The 17,777-nt window shown below is 42.5% G+C and overlaps 1 protein-coding gene across 1 annotated transcript; it reads left to right on the forward strand.

Moving 5' to 3' along the window:
- The first annotated feature begins 164 nt into the window (after window positions 1–164).
- On the forward strand, window positions 165–17,675 carry POLR1B (RNA polymerase I subunit B). Its single transcript, XM_062571355.1, has 15 exons — window positions 165–284; window positions 737–904; window positions 2,920–3,066; window positions 4,102–4,234; window positions 5,254–5,390; window positions 6,788–7,011; window positions 8,412–8,583; window positions 9,763–9,934; window positions 10,779–11,060; window positions 11,693–11,826; window positions 12,318–12,488; window positions 13,049–13,205; window positions 14,379–14,575; window positions 14,979–15,232; window positions 15,822–17,675. Exons 2-15 carry the CDS (start codon window positions 815–817, stop codon window positions 16,702–16,704), a joined length of 3,153 nt encoding a protein of 1,050 aa, XP_062427339.1. The 5' UTR covers window positions 165–284; window positions 737–814; the 3' UTR covers window positions 16,705–17,675.
- The last annotated feature ends 102 nt before the right edge of the window (window positions 17,676–17,777 follow it).

Below are 17,777 nucleotides of genomic sequence, written 5' to 3' on the forward strand. Positions count from 1 at the left end.
GGCGCATGCGCGACGGCGCCCCCCTCCCGCACGCGCAACTCCTCCTGGCGGCCGCGCGCCGGCCCCGCCCCCGGCCGTATCCCAGCAGGCTGCGCAGCGGTGGCGGCGCGGTGCGGCGTGGCGTGGCGGCGGGCATGGCGCAGGGCGGCGACGGCGGCGACCCCCACCGGCTGCGCCCGTGGCCCCGCTACCGGCCGCGCGGCGAGGCCCGGCGCGACCTGCCCGGCGCCCACCTCGACTCCTTCAACTACGCCATCAGCGAGGGCGTCTACCGCGCCGTGCAGGTGGCGGGCGGCTGAGGGGGGCCGTTGGGCGGCGGCGGTTGAGGGGAACCGTTGAGGGGCAGTTGCGGGCGGCCGTTGGGCGGCGGCCGTTGAGGGGCAGTTGCGGAGAGCAATTGGGGGCTGAGGAGTGCGCGGGGTGGCGTGTGGCGGTTGCGGGGACAAGGAGGGGGGGACTTCGAGGGTGCTTGAGGAGGGGGCAAGGCCGGGGAGGCGGTTTGGGAGAGCGGGGGCGAGGCCGGACGCAGCGTAAGGGACAGCCGGGGGTGGCCCGCGGAAGACGGGAGCGTGGGGGTGGGGGGGACCAGGCGGTTGTGATGGGGATGCGCTTGGGTTCCTTCTGCAGCGCAGCCCTCCCAGTGCCCTTTCTCACGGCCCATCTCGCTCTGGCAGCCCTCTCAGTTCTGCTTCTGACCTGCTTTTTAAGCAGGACCACCCTTGTGTTTCTGTTTCAGGACCTCTACCCACTGGAGTTTGCTCTCAAAAGCGATCGCATCTTGCTAGCTATTGTTGGAATTTCCATCTCTCCTCCAATGGTGCCAAAAGGGACCATCTGTCAGGATATGAAGATTTACCCAGCAGAGTGCAGGGGCCTCCGAAGCACATATCGGGGGAAAATAACTGTAAGTGCTGGGGTGTAAGCATTAGGGCTCGTAGAGAGCCTACCGTCCTTCTCTAGGGTCTAATAGGTATTACATACAGTAGTGTAACATCACTAGTTCCACAGTAGCAAAACTAACTGAAGCTAGTTTCTCCACAAGTTTATGTGTACTTTAGCTACACATAGCTGGAACCTGAAAATGATTTTTAGCTGCTTTGGAGATATTTTGAAGAACTGTATCCTGTATGGAGTCTTGAGTATGAAGTATGAGCTCACAGCAAAAACTTTTCTTCAGCTTGAACCTGAAAAGATCTCTTCCCCTCTGTCCTTCTCTTTCATAGGACCTTAATCATCTTCCTTTATTCTGTTGTCAAATTTATGTAGAAATTAGCTAGCCACCTCAGAAGATCTTGGAAGGAGACCTGTTTAATCTCAGAAAACATGATAATCTACGTCTTGTTTCTCTAGGAATCCGATTTCAAAATCAGTTTTGCTCTAGTGTAAAAGCCCAGAATTGTAAATCTCTCTTGTTCATATCATGTTTCTCTATTAAAATTTCAGAACAGTACAGAAAACTGATGAACATCCCTAGCAAATACTTTCCCATGCATTGTGAAAGCAGCAGCAGACCATTGCTGTTTGCCACTAAAATTGTGTAACTTTGTCCAAAGTGTAGATTTGCAAGAGTCTCTTGTAAGAGAATGATTGTGTGCAGTTTCTGTTTTTTTTTTCTTTCTTTCTCTGAAGCATTATAACTTACTATGGTAAAAGCAGCAGTAAGTGCAGTATCTTGTCTAAATTTAAAAGCGGGGCAGTCACAAAGATTCTTTGCAAACATTTTCCCGGTGGCTCTTGCTCTTTGTTTCATTGTTCATGCCTTAATTGTTTCACTCTTTCTTTCCTAAGTTTATTTGTTTATTTGCTTTTCCAATCTGTGTAAGTGTTTTACAGTCACAGCACAATAGTTTTGCTGTGCCTTGTGTGGGAAAGTATTGCCTAGTGCTTGACCTAGTTGTCCCATTCTGCACTCTTGTGCAGTTGGTGTAAGTGTATAATCATTCCCTATTTGTTTTCTCTGAGCCGCTCTTAATTGCATGTCCTTCCATGTCCTTCCTTCCTTGATGTTCTCACTTTTCTTAAGGAGTCTTAGTCTTTTTAGAGGCTCCTCGCACGGAAACCATTGGAAGCCCTAATTTTGGTCATTCTTTAGGCTTGAGACTAGACCTGTGCTGAGGATTTGGTGTAGGGTGCACCATGGATTTAGAGAGGCACAGTAACATTTCTGTTCTCTTTCCTATTAATTCCTAAGACTTGATTTATTCTTTTGAGTTGTTATTTTCATACTGTAACACCAAGATATCTTTCCTAAGTGGCAGTAGCTCCTTTAGAGCCCATCATTCTGATATAAAATTAAGATTGTTTTTTTTTTCTACTGTGCACTTTTTCATCTCATTTCTTGCAGTCAAGGGATCCTTCTGTAAACCCTTTGTCAGATCGTACTATTGTAAGTAAATTATTTTCCTAAGAAAACTGTCTTTTCCTTCTCACTTTTCAAATCACTTATGAGTATGTTAAATCGACAAGTCTTAAGACACATCTCTGTAGACCTCTACTGTTGATCTCCTTCCACTGAACATTTACAGTTTTCTTGCACTTTTTCCTTTAACGATGTGCTAACTTTGTTGGTCTCCTTTCCTATCTTGTGGCTTCTTTATTTGTTCAGGCTGCGTTATTGTAGTATCTGAAAGGTTAGGTAGGCTGTTTCGGCTTTGTTCACCTCACTAGCAGTTTCTTCACATAATTCTAGATTTATCTGATTTCCCTCTGCAAACCTATGTTAACTGTTTTCCAGAGTGTAATATTTATCTCTGAATCTCTTAATTCTGCTTTTTATGATTACTATCATGCTTCTTCTACAGTGAAAAAGTTTGCTTATTGTGTTTAAAAAAAAAAAAAAGTTCACTATGTTGATATAGCAGAAAGGAAAACAGGCAACTTAATTTGCTTAACCCTTTGTGTTATGTTGTGTCATTTTAGGCTGACATCAGCTGGTCGGTGAATGGCATTCCACAAGGGACCATTAAACAGCCCCTGGGGTATATTCCAATCATGGTGAAGTCTAAATTGTGCAACCTCTATAATCTTTCTCCACAAGAGCTCATCCAACACCATGAGGAAGAGGAGGTAACTGGATTTTTGTGAGTCAGGGAATTTTGTGCTTTGTATGAGTAATGTGTAAAGCCTGCTTTTCTTAAAAGGACTTTAGCTTTCCCCCTCCCCCCTCCTTCAAATTTGACTTAAGTTCTCTGAATATACCCCATTTATAGAGGTTCCATACAACGTCTTGAAAAACTAAAAAATCTCAGAAGATTTTGAATGCAGGGATCTGTTTGGTACTAATACCTGCGGTTCCATTATATGATTTCTTTGCTACTACCAGTAGGCCAACTGGGGTCGTGTAGCTGATAGTGGGCATCTGTAGAGGCAAAGATTTGGCAAACAGGCACCGAGAAAGAGATTTTTATTCTAGGTTCCCTTTTGTGACTTTTTCTAGGTCTCTCAATAACATGTCAAGTATGGGCAATTGAATACAAAATTATTTATTACTGTAATTGTTTTAAGTGTTTTGATTGTTTGGAGATCAGATAAATATTCAAGAGCAAGCAAACTATGAAAGAATCTACAGTGGTGCACTATTGCTGGCTCCCTAGTATGCCTCTTGTGCCTTTAGCCATACTATAGCTTCATACTGGAACTCTTTTTTTTTTTTTTTTTTTTTTTTTTTTCCTGTGCTACATGTTTAGAGCCCCCAAAAACTTATCAGCGATAAGCTTATTTCGAACTAAAATGAAGTTTTCTGTGCTGAAGATCCCTCTTGATCTGATATTTTGAAATGAGAACTTGAGAGTATTTATTAAAAAAAAAGTTATGTCAGCTCTTTGAAGTTGTTCAGGTGGTCACACATTTTTTTTTTTTTTTTTTTCCCGTTAAATTGTGGAACATACAAACTTTTCTTGCACTGTATGCTAAACTTAGACTTAATAGTCAATGGTAATGAGTGCAGCCTTTCCAAATACAGTGTTCAAATATACATCAAGCTATGTCTGTCTTAGTTTAAAAATAATCTATTCTCACTGTCCAATGCAAGCTGATTTTTTTCATAAAATACTGGTTATGAATTTCTAAATGCGTTACGAGCAATTTTCCTTTTTCTGCCAGGAAATGGGAGGCTACTTTATAATTAATGGCTTAGAAAAAGTTATTAGAATGTTGATCATGCCCAGGCGAAATTTCCCTCTTGCAATGACAAGACACAAGTGGAAAAACAGAGGCCCTGGTTTCACAGAGTATGGTAAGCTGAACAATCTGGCAGCAACCTTCAAGTAACTGTTTGAGTACATGTAGGAGTGACCAACTATAGCTGATAATTTGATAGTTTGTTTTGGTGCAGCTCTTGCATAATGCATATATTTCGAGGTGAATTTTACTATGCAGAAAAATAAAGGATGGTGCAAGCATGAGGCAGGTTTTTTTTGCCTTCTGGAAGTTGTCTGAACCATCCATACTGAGCAAGGAAATTGTTTTCTGGACCTTGCAGTAAATTAAACCTTTGTGCAGAAGGTACAACTAAAGCCATATTTTTAGTAGAAATCAGTGTAAACTGAAGTAATTTAACTGAATTTGGGTTTCTGCATTTCAAGTTGGCAGGTTTTATTTACATAAAATAGATTAGGTAGATTCTTGGCTGTCCCACAACCTTGTCACATATACTCAGTAAAACAAGCTTAAAATTCGACTGAATCACGAAAGTTGTAATTTTGCACTCAGGTGTTGCCGTCTGCTGATTTGACCGAACCGTGGTGCTTCAGAACATGTTGTAGTTCCACAGGATTTAGTTTAGAGGCAGTGCCAGTTTAAACAGTTCCCACAGCCCTGCAGTGGACAGCACATAGTAGAACCAAGAGACACTGCTTCAAAGGTACCACTCTACCACAGAGATATGAAACTTGAGCCAGAGTGAAATTAGGACAAGTGCTTGCTGTTGTTGTATCTTACAAACTAAAATTATAGGTAGGACAGTTGAGACTTGGAGCTTTTCCTTTCTTAAAATCTTTATGCATCTTTTGAGCCTCTCAGTAAGCGTGCCAACTATCCTGTAGGCATTTGTCCATTAAAAATTGATTTGAATTGGCACATTTATTTGAGATGAGAGACTGATGCTCTAGGTAGTGATCTGCCTTGTCTTCTAAACTATGAAATGCCTAGATTTTTGTAAAGAATTTTGTAACTCATACGTGTTTGGACATGTCCCAGGAACATAGTCGGTTCTGTACAGCTCATATTGGTCTTTGCTTGTGTTAACTTTTACAGGAGTAGTGCTGCACTGTGTTAAGGATGAGCACACTGCAATAAATATGAACCTTCACTATTTGGAAAACGGTTGTGTGATGGTGAACTTCATTTTTCAGAAAGAGTTGTTCTTCCTTCCGTTGGGGTTTGCTCTGAAGGTAAACAGATTATGCTTGTGCTTTCTACGTTGAACAAAGATAGAAGTTTTACTAAAGATCTATTTTCTGAGTAGTTACTTGAACTAATTTCTACATGAGGTATTTTCAGTCATCCTTCCTATCTTGGCTGAAGAACTAGAGTCCAAACCAAGCCTACACATATGATTTAACACACAGTTGCAGCAGAGGAAATGTGTAGAGTGTAAAGAGGGATGAGTTATGTAAAGGTTTCATGGTTTCTGGCTACTAAATGCTCTATAAGAGTAGCTCTTAGAAGAGCTTAGGATTTTCCACGTGATGTAAAAGACTTCAAAATCCCCCTCCCCCCTTTTTTTCCTCCTTAAAAAGAATGTCTTATGCAGAATAAGGAACAGTTCAGTTGATCACTGTTGTGGCTGAAGTGTTCAGTGAATGAACAGCGTTAATCAGTTCAGTCAGGTTGTCCCATCTAAATGTGAATTGGTGAACTGGCTCCTCTTTTGAGGAAAAAAATAATAATAAAAAAATCATGTTGGAACTGTAAGCAATTAAGAATTGGGAGACAAAAAAAACCAAAAGGATCTATTGACCCCAGCCAAGTCTTCAAATTTCTGTCTTTCAAAAGCATGTTTTCTCTAGTAGCAGTGACAGGATACTCAAGCTATAAATTTTACCTGCAGCAGTTTCTGTAGATTTGCATCCTTATAAGATTTCCCCCCCCACCCCCCCCCTGCTTCAGTCTCAGTTCTGTTCTGGTTTCCTGTGGCCTGTCCAGCTCCCAGTGCAGCAACCTGGTTCTTCTCTGAGGCACCTGCTGTGCTTTTACTGTGGCTCTAACTCATTTCTCCCTGCTGTGTAATTATTCTAGTGCTTTCCCATGACAGAAGGCAGCATGTGCTGTGACTGGTTCTCAAGTTGTGCATATGATGATTATCAAGCAGCAGAACCAATAAGTACTGAGCTTACTTTGCTGCCTTTGATTGTGATAAAGGAACCCGCCTGCAGGTCTCTTTTCATATGGCCTACAATTTTTCATTCCAAATCTTGACTCTTAATTAAATCTGACAGAGAAATAGTTTACTTAAAGATGAGTAAATCTTGTCAGTAGATACAGAAGTCATTAGTGGTTAATGTAGTTGCTTGCCCCTGATTTAAAGAAACAGTTAGGAAATTAATTGAGGAAAATGTTTCTCTCTGGGCTTTCAATAGGTTGGAAGCACATACGATCATCATCAGGGTATGTGTATCCCTGTGTTTCTCTTTAAGCAGTTCAGCCCCACAGTTTGCATGGTAGAAGGGTATTTCTAGAGGAGTGAACACCTAAATCAATGAGGTGGCCTGGTTCAGTTTCTTTATTTTAGGGCCAGATATTGCTGCAACTGTTCTGTTTCCTGATCTGATACATTTCTGTCTTTCAGGCACTAGTTAATTTCTCAGACTACCAGATATTTGAGGAGCTGGTCAAGGAGAATGAAGGTGACACCTTTTATGTGAACTGCATTGCTGAAATGATGAGAGCAGTAGTGGATGCGGGCTGCTTTACACAGCAGAATGTCCTTGAATACCTGGGAAAGAGCTTCAGAGTAAAACTTAACCTTCCTGAGTGGTACAGCAACAAAGAGGCTGCCGATTTCATTTTGAAGTGTGTATGCATTTAGGAGCGTGTGATTTCAGTTTTATTAAGACTGTAGACAACTTCAAGAAAACTGCCATATAGTGTGACACTGTATTTGTTACGGTTTTCACATGCGCTTATAAAATGACAGGCAGTGGCCAGTTTTTTTTAAGGCTTCGTGATATTAATGATAATCTGTATTTGTGATATTCAGAAGTATGAATTTCTACAGATTGAGACAAGCATCCACAAAATGGATCTACCTGGTTTCAGGAGACCATACCCTTTCTTATTTACACAATTTTATGGTGTCTTTAATGAAAACCATAAATATTTCAGATTAAGGAACAGAAGAGTAGTCAGAACTGTGTCTGTGACTGCTCAAGGCTCAGTGTTGAAAGGAGATACCGGAGTTTGTGGCACTTCATGTCAGCTGTTTTGTGCAGTCATTGGCCACTATTAGGAGAATTACGTTTATTTTTTAAAATAGTAGAAATAAGATGATGTTTTAAAATCTCATTTCTTTCATAGAATGATCTAGGTAGGAATGGAAAGGCTAACTTTGAAGCTGTTAGTGTGACAAGTGTTCAGCAAAATCATATTTTTTTTCAGGTGAAGTATGTGTTTGCTCTTTGACAGGTTAGTAAGCTTTTAAAAAGGATCATTTGTGATTCAGAAGTCTTTGAGTATTTGTAAATAGAGAGTGGTCAGATGGCTGGAAATACCAAGGCAGCCTGCAGCTGCTTCAGAAGGACACTTAAATATTATTATGTCTTGGAAAGCAAGTCTGGAGTTGATCTACTTTAGTGGCTATTAGGAATGACCTACATTTTGCTTGCACTAGAATGTTACTCAGTCCGTAGCTTTCCATGCATGCGTTAATAGTGATGGAGGTTTGAACAACTTGTTGCAGGACACTGATAGTGATAGCAGAAATTTTTGTGATTTGTTTAGTTTCCAGCTCATGGTTGGTGGGTTTTTTTTGTTTTGTTTTGAGGGGTAGGGAGGGAAAATATGTACGTGGACATGCGGACATATACGAATGGTGTCACACACGCTGTCAAATTAAGTACAAAACTCACCTCTTGAGTGGGCCTGATTCACATATCTGCCTGCATAAACTGTGTACATGTGAAGGCGTCTGATGTCTAAAATTAGCCTTCCCTGAAGTTCACGTAATCAGTCAGGTGTATTCTTGATAAAACTAGCCTCATGTAACAACAAGATGGCCATTTCTCAAATCAAACTCTGTTTTCTCTTGAAATTTTCACATAGTATTAAGGATAACTGGGAAAGCTTGTGTCTTGTTTTGTTTTTTAGCTAAAGAATTTGGCGTGAGATTATTTAGGGCAAGCTTGAAAAACAGCTGATGTGAAAAAATGGTGTTAATTTTCCTTTTTTTCCTCTCTCTCTCTCTCTTCCTCCAGCAAGTGTATCTGCATACACTTGACAAACAGAACTGAAAAGTTCTACCTGCTTTGTATGATGACTCGGAAGCTGTATGCCTTTGCCAAAGGGAAGTGTATGGAAGATAATCCAGACAGTCTGATGAATCAAGAAGTGCTTACCCCAGGACAGCTTTTCCTTATGTTCTTAAAGGTAAAATCTTGAGGGATTCAAACCAGACAACCCAGTGGTCATCCAGTCCAGCCTAAACTCTGACTGTGGGGATAGGAGAAGTGCAGGAGCCAGAAAGGAGAGCTGGGAGCCTGGTATGCCAAAAACACTGCAAGCACACTGGATCAAGTGCGATGAAGCAGTGTAGCCAAGGACAAGCTTGCCTGTTGCGATAATGCAATAGCATGCTAAATTTGCTGAAGAAAAGCCCATGCAAATCCTGGAAAAAAAAGCTTCAGAGCCTTCTGGAGCAAATGAAAGTGCCCTATACAGAGTGGGAGTCTAGGAGAGGAGGAATACCTGCACCTCTGAGCTTTGAAGAGGGTTTGGGAACAGCATACTTCTGTTGCATCAAGTGATATGTTAGTGGTAAAGCAATCAGATATGCCTCATTGTGGGGCTGCTGTTTCACATGGTAAATGTGCGAGACAGTACTCTGCCCCTTTCTCTCCAAAATGGTGATTCATTTTCTCCTCCTCTCCCCCTCCTCCTAGCATGCTTTTGACTTTAACAATTTTTTATTCAAGAAAATTCTGTTGTATTATTGACTATGTAAAAATGCAGCTTCTCAATCTATTCCAGTTCAATATTCAGTTTATTTGGGGGATGAGGAGGGTTCATTTTAGGATGCCAGTTGGAAAGAATTCCTGTTCAGGAAAAGCTTGAGTAAACCATGAAAATCATTGTGAAGTAGTAATCATCCCCAAGTAAAGATATTTCCCTGAATTGCCAGCTAACTCATTCTTAACTATATTTTTCACCCTTTTAGCTAAAATCTTCTCTAGCATTGTTTCGTTGAAAGACTAATAAAACTTCTCTACTACATGAGGTTTGTCTGTCGCTTAGAAATAAAATGAAATCTGTGTTCTGTGAAGCATTTTAGTGCTATATGGAACTGCCACCAGAAGACAGGAAAGGTCGGGTGGGCATTTTGCTGGTGGATCTATGTTAGCATGATACCATGAATGTTCTGGTAGGATGAAGGCCGTGTAGGAAATAAGTCTGCAAAAACTACTAAATCACTAGAAACTGTCCATCCTGTTGATTTCAAAGGATTTCTGTTCTACAGTAAACTTAACCTTGCACATGACGAATGTGAAGTTCAAATTTGATCCTTTATTTTCCTATTTTAAATGTAAATCTCTCATCCCTAAACTGTAGGAGAGGCTTGAAGGCTGGTTGCATTCTGTTAAATTTGTTTTGGAGAAGAGAACAGAAAAGGCAGACATCAGTATAAACTCAGACAGCTTAATGAAGGCATTCGGACTGGCAACAGACTTTACCAAGCCATTTGAATATCTGCTTGCGACTGGTAACCTGCGATCTAAAACCGGTAAATCTTTAAGCTCAGGAAGCCTGCTTTTTTTTTTTTTCTTTCTTTCTTTTTTTGGTTACAAAGTAGAATGAGAAAAGTACAGAAAACTGAACTCTTAACTGAAAATAACTACTTATGTGCAGGCATTGTATTCTGTAAATGAATTTATGAAGACAATGGTTTGGGGAAGGGGATAGTTGAGGGAAAAAGGTGAGATTTTTCCACAAACATAGATTTCATGCATGGTACAATGTAATATTTCATATTAAAATTGTGACTCTACCCAGATAAATAACTGAACCTAAATTTATCAACAGCCAAAGCAGCAGCTGTGTTTTCATTTGTTCTCCCAAAGATTATTTCTTCTTCTTAGAAGATGCAGCTTAAGACAGAGGTGGCCTTTGTTTCTCAGGACTGCACTGTCAGCCATGTGAGCTTGAACGGAGAGAAACTGCTTCATTTAAACTGTGTATTTCAGACTACATGGTGCTTCCCTGAGCTATCTAGAGTGATGATGATGATGAAATCGAGTGTTCACTAGAAACACTCGTTTGACTCTCAAAGTTCACGAAAATGTCTTTGATACCAGGTACAAGTCCTCAGGTTGTTTCATTGAACAAATGGGAGTGACTTGATTGTTTCTAAAAGGAAATGGATTTTAAGCAACAGCTTGGAATTTAAAGTCTTGGTCACTGTAGTTCACTGAGTTGCTTCAATACATGTGTGCCTTACAGTGGGCTCCTGTGTGAGCATCTTTAGGTCTTCTTAGTGAAAAATGTTAAAATGACTTGTAATAATATACTTACCATGTCAAAGCTGGATGATATGCTGACATAAGTCTCGTTTTTTTTTTTTTCTTAAGGCCTAGGCATGCTGCAGGACACCGGTCTGTGTGTGGTGGGAGACAAGCTGAATTTTGTTCGCTACCTTTCCCACTTCCGCTGTATACACAGGGGGTCAGCGTTTTCCCAGATGAGAACTACGACTGTACGCAAACTTCTGCCTGAATCCTGGGGGTTCCTGTGCCCTGTGGACACCCCAGATGGAGAGCCCTGTGGTCTGATGAACCACATGACGGCTGTGTGCGAAATAGTGACAGAGATGGTGTCTGTGACAGACCTTCCACCTTTGATATGTTCCCTAGGTACATTTTACTGACTTGATCATTTCATGAAGCAATCTTCCTTTTTAACTTTCTGTCCTATAAACTTGTTTTCTGGGAAATGTTCTACAGGAACCATCACTGTAAATTAGTAAAATCAGAAAGTGAAATCAAGGTAAACCTGCTTTTGTTGTGCTTCTGTTTAATGGCAAGTAGCATATTGCTTATATAAGTGTTAAAACCTTTTAGAGAATGTGATGTTCATAGTAAACATGCCTCTAAGCTGTATCCTGCAGAGTGAAATGTTCACAGAAACCCCAGGAAGGGCACAGTATAAGCTCTAAGAAAATGGATGAAGCAGTGACTTTTTTAATGTTGCTGGTGACTACTAAATTAAATCACAAAACTTAGGATGGCACTCCCCCTGCCCCTTACTTTTTTGAAAGAAATAGTCTGACTACACAACAATGGGAATTACAAATTATTTGTATGTCTGATGTTTTCCATTAAGTAATCCTCAGCTTTGCTGATTTTTTTTTTTTCTTAACAGTGGTCTAAATTGTTTTTAATGTCTTGAAATGCTTTTTGATGTGAATTGAGGCTTCCTGCAGAAATTACTTCCATGTTTCATTTGCTTTTTGGCTGTTCCTTCTGCCATTCCCCTTATCTCACAGGTGTCACTCCCATTGATGGGACTCCAAGCAGGCCTTATGCAGAGTGTTACAGAGTTGTGTTGGACGGTTCTGTGGTGGGCTGGGTGGAGCAGGAGCTGGCTCCGCAGATTGCAGAAACTCTCCGGCGTTTCAAGGTAGACTTGTTTAAAATGTGATGTAGCTGAACAGTCTTAATATATACTGGTCACAAATATTCACGTTTAGAACTTTTCTTGATTCCTTTTTTTTCCCACTTTTTATTTTTTAAGTTCCGTTCATGATTTATTTTTTCACCTGACCCTATAAGTTATGCTTGGTTGGATGGTATTATTGGATTGGGCTTTTCAGTTTTTTATATCCATATGTTTGGTCTCAGTTTGTGAAGCAGTTGCTATTAGAAGTACCTGACTTCTTAAAAAAAAAAAAAAAAGAAAGAAAGAAAAAAAAGAAAAGAAAGAAATATTCTGTCATCTTTTTGGTAGAAATCTTTCTAGAAATATTTTTTTAAATCTATTCTCCATTTTATATGAGTAGCGGCATTTGTAATTGGTATTTTCACCGTGGGAGTAAACTAGGCTGTTGAATGGAGATTAACTAAAACAGTGTAGATCTGCGTTTCTAAATGGGTATTTCTTTGTGTGAACAGATAACACAAGAGAAGAGATTTCCTGCACGGGCAGAAGTGGTCCTTATCCCCATGACAGGAAAACCTAGTCTATACCCTGGGTTGTTCATTTTTACTACTCCTTGCCGGATGGTGCGGCCTGTCAGAAATCTGTTCTATGGAAGGAAAGAATGGATTGGTACCCTGGAACAGGTAGGTTGTGAGTGTTTCCTTTACGAAGTGCAGTCTATTACAGAAGTATCCTACATCAAAAGTAGAATTTTCCAAAATACTTGTGAAAGGAGCTGGGAACAGGACATGCAAAACTGAGTCGAAGAGCTAGAATAGGTGGCAAAAGGGTTTTCTGATACCTTGCTGATTCGTTTTTTGTACATTTGGTATGCGTGAACTGTAGGTGTCTTTTGGATTGGTGTCAAGTGTGTAGCATCTCATCTTGCGTTACATCTTGTTCTCCAGATTCCCCATAGCCAGCCTAGCAGTTGCTTGCCTGTGGGTTTCATAATTCAGAATGGTTAGACAGGAAGGGCAATGTGTTCTAGAAGTTTCCTATTTCAGAATTACTTTCCTGTACTCAGTCTGTGATATGATGGGTAGTTTGACAGTGCCTGATATTTCTCTTGCCTGCTAATACGCTAAGGTGCAGACAACCACCCCAGCTAAAACCAAGCATGACGTGAGGGGCAGCTTTATTTTGCTTTCTTCCCTTTAAAAGAGCAAAGCAAATGGGGCAGTGTCTGTTTTAATTCTTGCAGATCTCCATGAACATTGCCACCCTGGAGTCAGAGGTTGTGCCTGGAGTGACTACTCACCAGGAGCTCTTCCCTCACAGCATCCTGAGTGTGGTGGCCAACCTCATCCCCTTCTCCGATCACAACCAAAGTCCGCGAAACATGTACCAGTGCCAGATGGGTAAGTTCTGTAATAGCTAATGCAGGCAAGCAGTGAGGGAAGGAATCTCTCCTGTGTCTGTTTCAGTGCGTCTCCCTACACTCCTAAATAACAGCCCTTCCCAGCAGTCGTCTCAAAGTAAATTAAATCAAGTTTATCATCCTAGCAGTCTTCTGATGGGCAATTCTAAGCTGTTGCACTGATGTTGGGGGGGAGGGGGAGTTGGTTCAAGGTGGTTGACCACACAGACAAGGAGGGGGCACCACCACCCTGTACAGACCGGTGGTGTTAGTATCTGGTAACTGTACTGCCAACAGTCCTGTTATCCCCATGAGTGAGACAGGTTGACCTGTTTCTGACTGGTTGCTGGAGTTGATGCTCTGTGGTAGTGTGGGACTTCTTTACTGTCCATTTTCAGCGAATGACTGTGCTATCTCAACTGCAGCTTTTGAGAGGACAATTTTTAAACATCTGTTGCAGATACTAATACAACAGTCTGACAACAGATACTTTCTCTGCTATCTGATAAGTACTTAAATCAGCTTATTTGATTGTCTGAAGGAAGCTGGGTAGAGTGCCTAGATGGAGTTTCAGTCAGCTAAGTTGCATGTGATGTGCAAGATATTTATTTTAAAAAAAAAAGGTAGGCTACGAGAAGAGTGTAGGTTGAACTGTGGGAGAGCAGCTCTTGCTGTCTCCATGGTGTTGCTAACATACTGCATTTCTGGCAGAACATTATCAGAAAAGTGGCCTTGAAACACTACCACTTTCCTCTTTTTTCCTGTAAGTAGCAACGTGAATATGTTCAAAATTTGTTTTCCCTGCCAGTGTATTTATACTGGCAGTAACAAATGCTCTTTGGACTGAGAACACATGAAGTATGTTTCACTATGTGAAACTTTAAACAAACCTCATTTAGGGATTTGGGGGATTTAGAAATTTTCAGTAAAGAGCACAGAACTGCAAGTATTCTGTATTTAATACTGTGAAGGAAACTGAATATTGTTGTTCACAGAAACAGTTTTGTAGCAGGACATAGGGCAATTGTTAAATTCCAAGGATTTTAAGGGTTGATAATCCCTCTTAAACTATTAGTACTTCCAGTTTTGTTCTTAACAGGATACCTGGAGGATGAATCATTGATTAACTTTGAGTGAATCCTGAGTAAGTCCAGCTTGCTTGCTTGCTTTATAGGAAAGCAAACCATGGGGTTTCCAGTTTATAACTACAAGGACCGCTCAGATAACAAGCTGTACCACCTTCATACCCCCCAGAGCCCCCTGGTGAGGCCCAGCATGTATGATTACTATGATATGGACAGCTATCCGATTGGTACCAATTCAATTGTGGCTGTCATCTCCTACAGTGGCTACGACATGGAGGATGCTATGGTAAGGCACCCACAGGAGAAACCGAGTCGTGCTGTTATGTAGAGCAATTAGGTGTGGGAGACTATGAAGAAGGGCAGTATCTAGCTTGAGAGCCTATTTCCGCTAGTCCACACACTCCATTAAGGCAGATAAATGAATGTAACTATTAATTGTCTGCCGCAGGCAGTGCTTTCAGGTACTAAGAGCAGAGCAGAGCTCCTTCATGCATGGCAGTAGGTTTCCAGAATTGGAGAAAAAATAGGAGTTTCAGGAAATTGTATGGGTCTGTAAGGAATGCTGACTTGCTGGGAGGTTTAGTTTAGGAAGATGATGTTACAAAAGTGTCAGATCAGAAGGGAAATCACTTCTTTGCTGAAGTTATTAGCAAGTCTTTAACACACCTTTTTGTCTCTCTGCTTTTTAGATTGTGAACAAATCTTCTTGGGAGAGAGGGTTTGCCTATGGAAGCGTTATCAAAGTGGAGAGCATTGACCTTTCCCTTAGAGCCAACAGGGGAGGCGACACCTTAGTATTTGGTATCAAGCCTGGTGACGCGAACCTTACAGAGAAGTTAGATGCTGATGGACTACCTTTTGTCGGCTCCATCCTGCAGCCAGGGGATCCGTTCTACAGCTTCATGAACCTCAGCACAGGGGAGACCTTCACCGTGTACTATCAGTAAGTTTAGCTTGCTCTGCCTGGCTCCAAACAGGTGATTGTGAACAGTCTGGTAGTAGTTGGCCCTGATGAGCTTCTCTGTCCCCAGAGATTTGCTAAGAAACATTGTAAGCAGAGTTGTTACAGGATTTGGGGGTCAAAGCATTTTTATTAGTGTTGCAATGTCTAACACATTGGGGCAGAACGGGGAGCCTTCCTTGAAATAAATGGGCATCAAGATTCAGCTTGTCGGATCAGGTACTGTACAGATATACTAGGTTTTAAGTTTTTTTTTTTGATTGTGGATGACGTGTTATTTGATCCCCTGAAAGTTATAGCTCTGCTTTATAGCTCTGCTTCTAGTATTAGAAACAGCAAACCAAGGTACTTGCATGATGCCTGTGTTTTGCTTTCTGGCTCTGATTCTTTTAGCAATCTGATTTCCCTCACTACTTAATGGTATTTTTCAAGCACTGCATTGATCCCCAGCAGTCCCAAGCCATTTTATGCGACTTACAAAGCAGTTTTGGTTTCCTTCGATTCCTTTTCCTATCTAAAAATTGTTAGCTCACCTGACGCTTTTGCTGTGATTCTTTCCCCACCCGCACAGGAATAAAGAAATCGGCATTGTAGACAACATCAGGCTGTGCAGTAATGACCGTGGCACTGGCAAATTCAAGAAGGCTTGCATCACTGTCAGAGTTCCCCGAAATCCAACTGTGGGAGACAAGTTTGCCAGCCGCCATGGACAGAAAGGCATCCTAAGCCAGCTCTGGCCAGTTGAGGACATGCCGTTCACGGAGAACGGGATGGTTCCAGACATCCTCTTCAACCCTCACGGGTTTCCCTCCCGTATGACCATTGGGATGTTAATCGAGAGCATGGCAGGGAAGTCCGCAGCGCTGCATGGGGTCTGCTATGACGCCACTCCCTTCACCTTCACAGAGAAGAACTCCGCTCTGAAATACTTCGGTGAGACATTACTGGCTGCAGGTTATAACTTCTTTGGGACTGAGAAGATGTACAGCGGAGTCAGCGGCCTGGAGCTGGAGGCAGAGATCTTTGTGGGAGTCGTGTACTACCAACGCCTGCGCCACATGGTCTCAGATAAATTCCAGGTGAGGACTACAGGGCCCCGAGACAGCGTCACCAACCAGCCTGTGAAGGGGAGGAATGTGGAAGGTGGCATTCGCTTTGGTGAGATGGAGCGTGACGCTTTGTTAGCTCACGGCACATCTTTCTTGCTGCAAGACCGCCTGTTCAACTGCTCCGATGGCTCCGTAGCCTATGTCTGCACAAGCTGTGGAAGTATGACATCCCCTCTGCTGGAGCAGCCTCCGCCTTCGTCCTCTGTGGCAAGCAACAGAAGATACTCGTGTTCTGTCTGCAGCGAGGCTGATGCCATCGAGGTCGTCCCTGTGCCGCACGTCTTCCGCTACTTTGTGGCCGAGTTGGCAGCCATGAACATAAAAACAACGCTCAACGTGGAGTAGCTCCGTTGTCAGGCACAGTGATTCCACTGCTGGCAGAGAGGGAGCGCCCGCTACACACATCCTGCGTTTTCTCCTTAAGGGTTTCAAGTGTTAAGTTGGTTCTCAGGTTCTTCAGACAGTTGTGAGATTAGTTTAATATTTGTATTGGGATGGGGCAATCTGCTAAGCTGCGTTGCAAAGAACTGCAGCGCTGTGGAAGTTCGTTTGCACTTGGTAAAGGATCACTGGTTACTGGGATGTGGAGTATGGAAACCAAGTGGTACCGCTGCTCCCACGAGGCTGCTGGGTTGAAAGCAGTGGGGGTTCTCCATTCACTGGCTGCAGCTGTGAAGATGAACAGGTCGTAAAACAGCATGAAGTGAATGCTGGAAAGGAACCAAAGAAGATATTTTTGTTGCTTTTTAAATAGAGGGGGAAAAAAAACTTTGCAAAACGTATGCCTTAATGATGGTTGCATGCTAAAGTGATTGGACCTGTTTTTCTTTTTTTGTTGTTGGTGGTTTTTTTTATTTCATTGCATATGCCTTGAAACTCAAGAAGAAGGGTGCTCAGCTGCAGTGCCGAAAGTTGCAGCATCGAGGGTAAGACAAACCAAGATCATTGAGCCAAGGCTGTCCCAGGCGCATTTTGACACCATCAAGCTTAGCGTTGCACTGCTTTGCGGTCGTCGTCATGTCGGGCTGAAGAGGAAAGCAGGTGCCTTCTCAGCAGCTCTTGGGCGCCGCTCGCGCACCGGCGTCCATGCCCCAGGACAGGAAATCGCATCCAGCGGAAGCTTTGCCTTAATGCTCGGCGCGCGAGCGGGCCGTGGGGGCTGCCGGCCGGGGCTGGCAGCCTTGTTCCGCTCTCCCCGGCAGCACTCCTGGCTGCTGCCCCGTGCCTGCGGGCTTGGTGCAAGCGCGCGGAAGGGACGTTTTGTACCTCTTGTTCAGAGACGTTTTATATGTTTCTTAAAAAAAAATAACCCAAAAGCTGCGGTCGGAGCTGCGCCCGAAAGAGAGGGGCAAGGTGCCCCGGGGAAGGGGGCCGAGCGCAGGACTCAGCCGGGGGAAGCGGAGCCAGGCGCGGCTCCG

The sequence above is a fragment of the Rhea pennata genome, chromosome 3, assembly GCF_028389875.1.
Source record: "Rhea pennata isolate bPtePen1 chromosome 3, bPtePen1.pri, whole genome shotgun sequence".
In the NCBI taxonomy this organism is placed as follows: domain Eukaryota; kingdom Metazoa; phylum Chordata; class Aves; order Rheiformes; family Rheidae; genus Rhea; species Rhea pennata.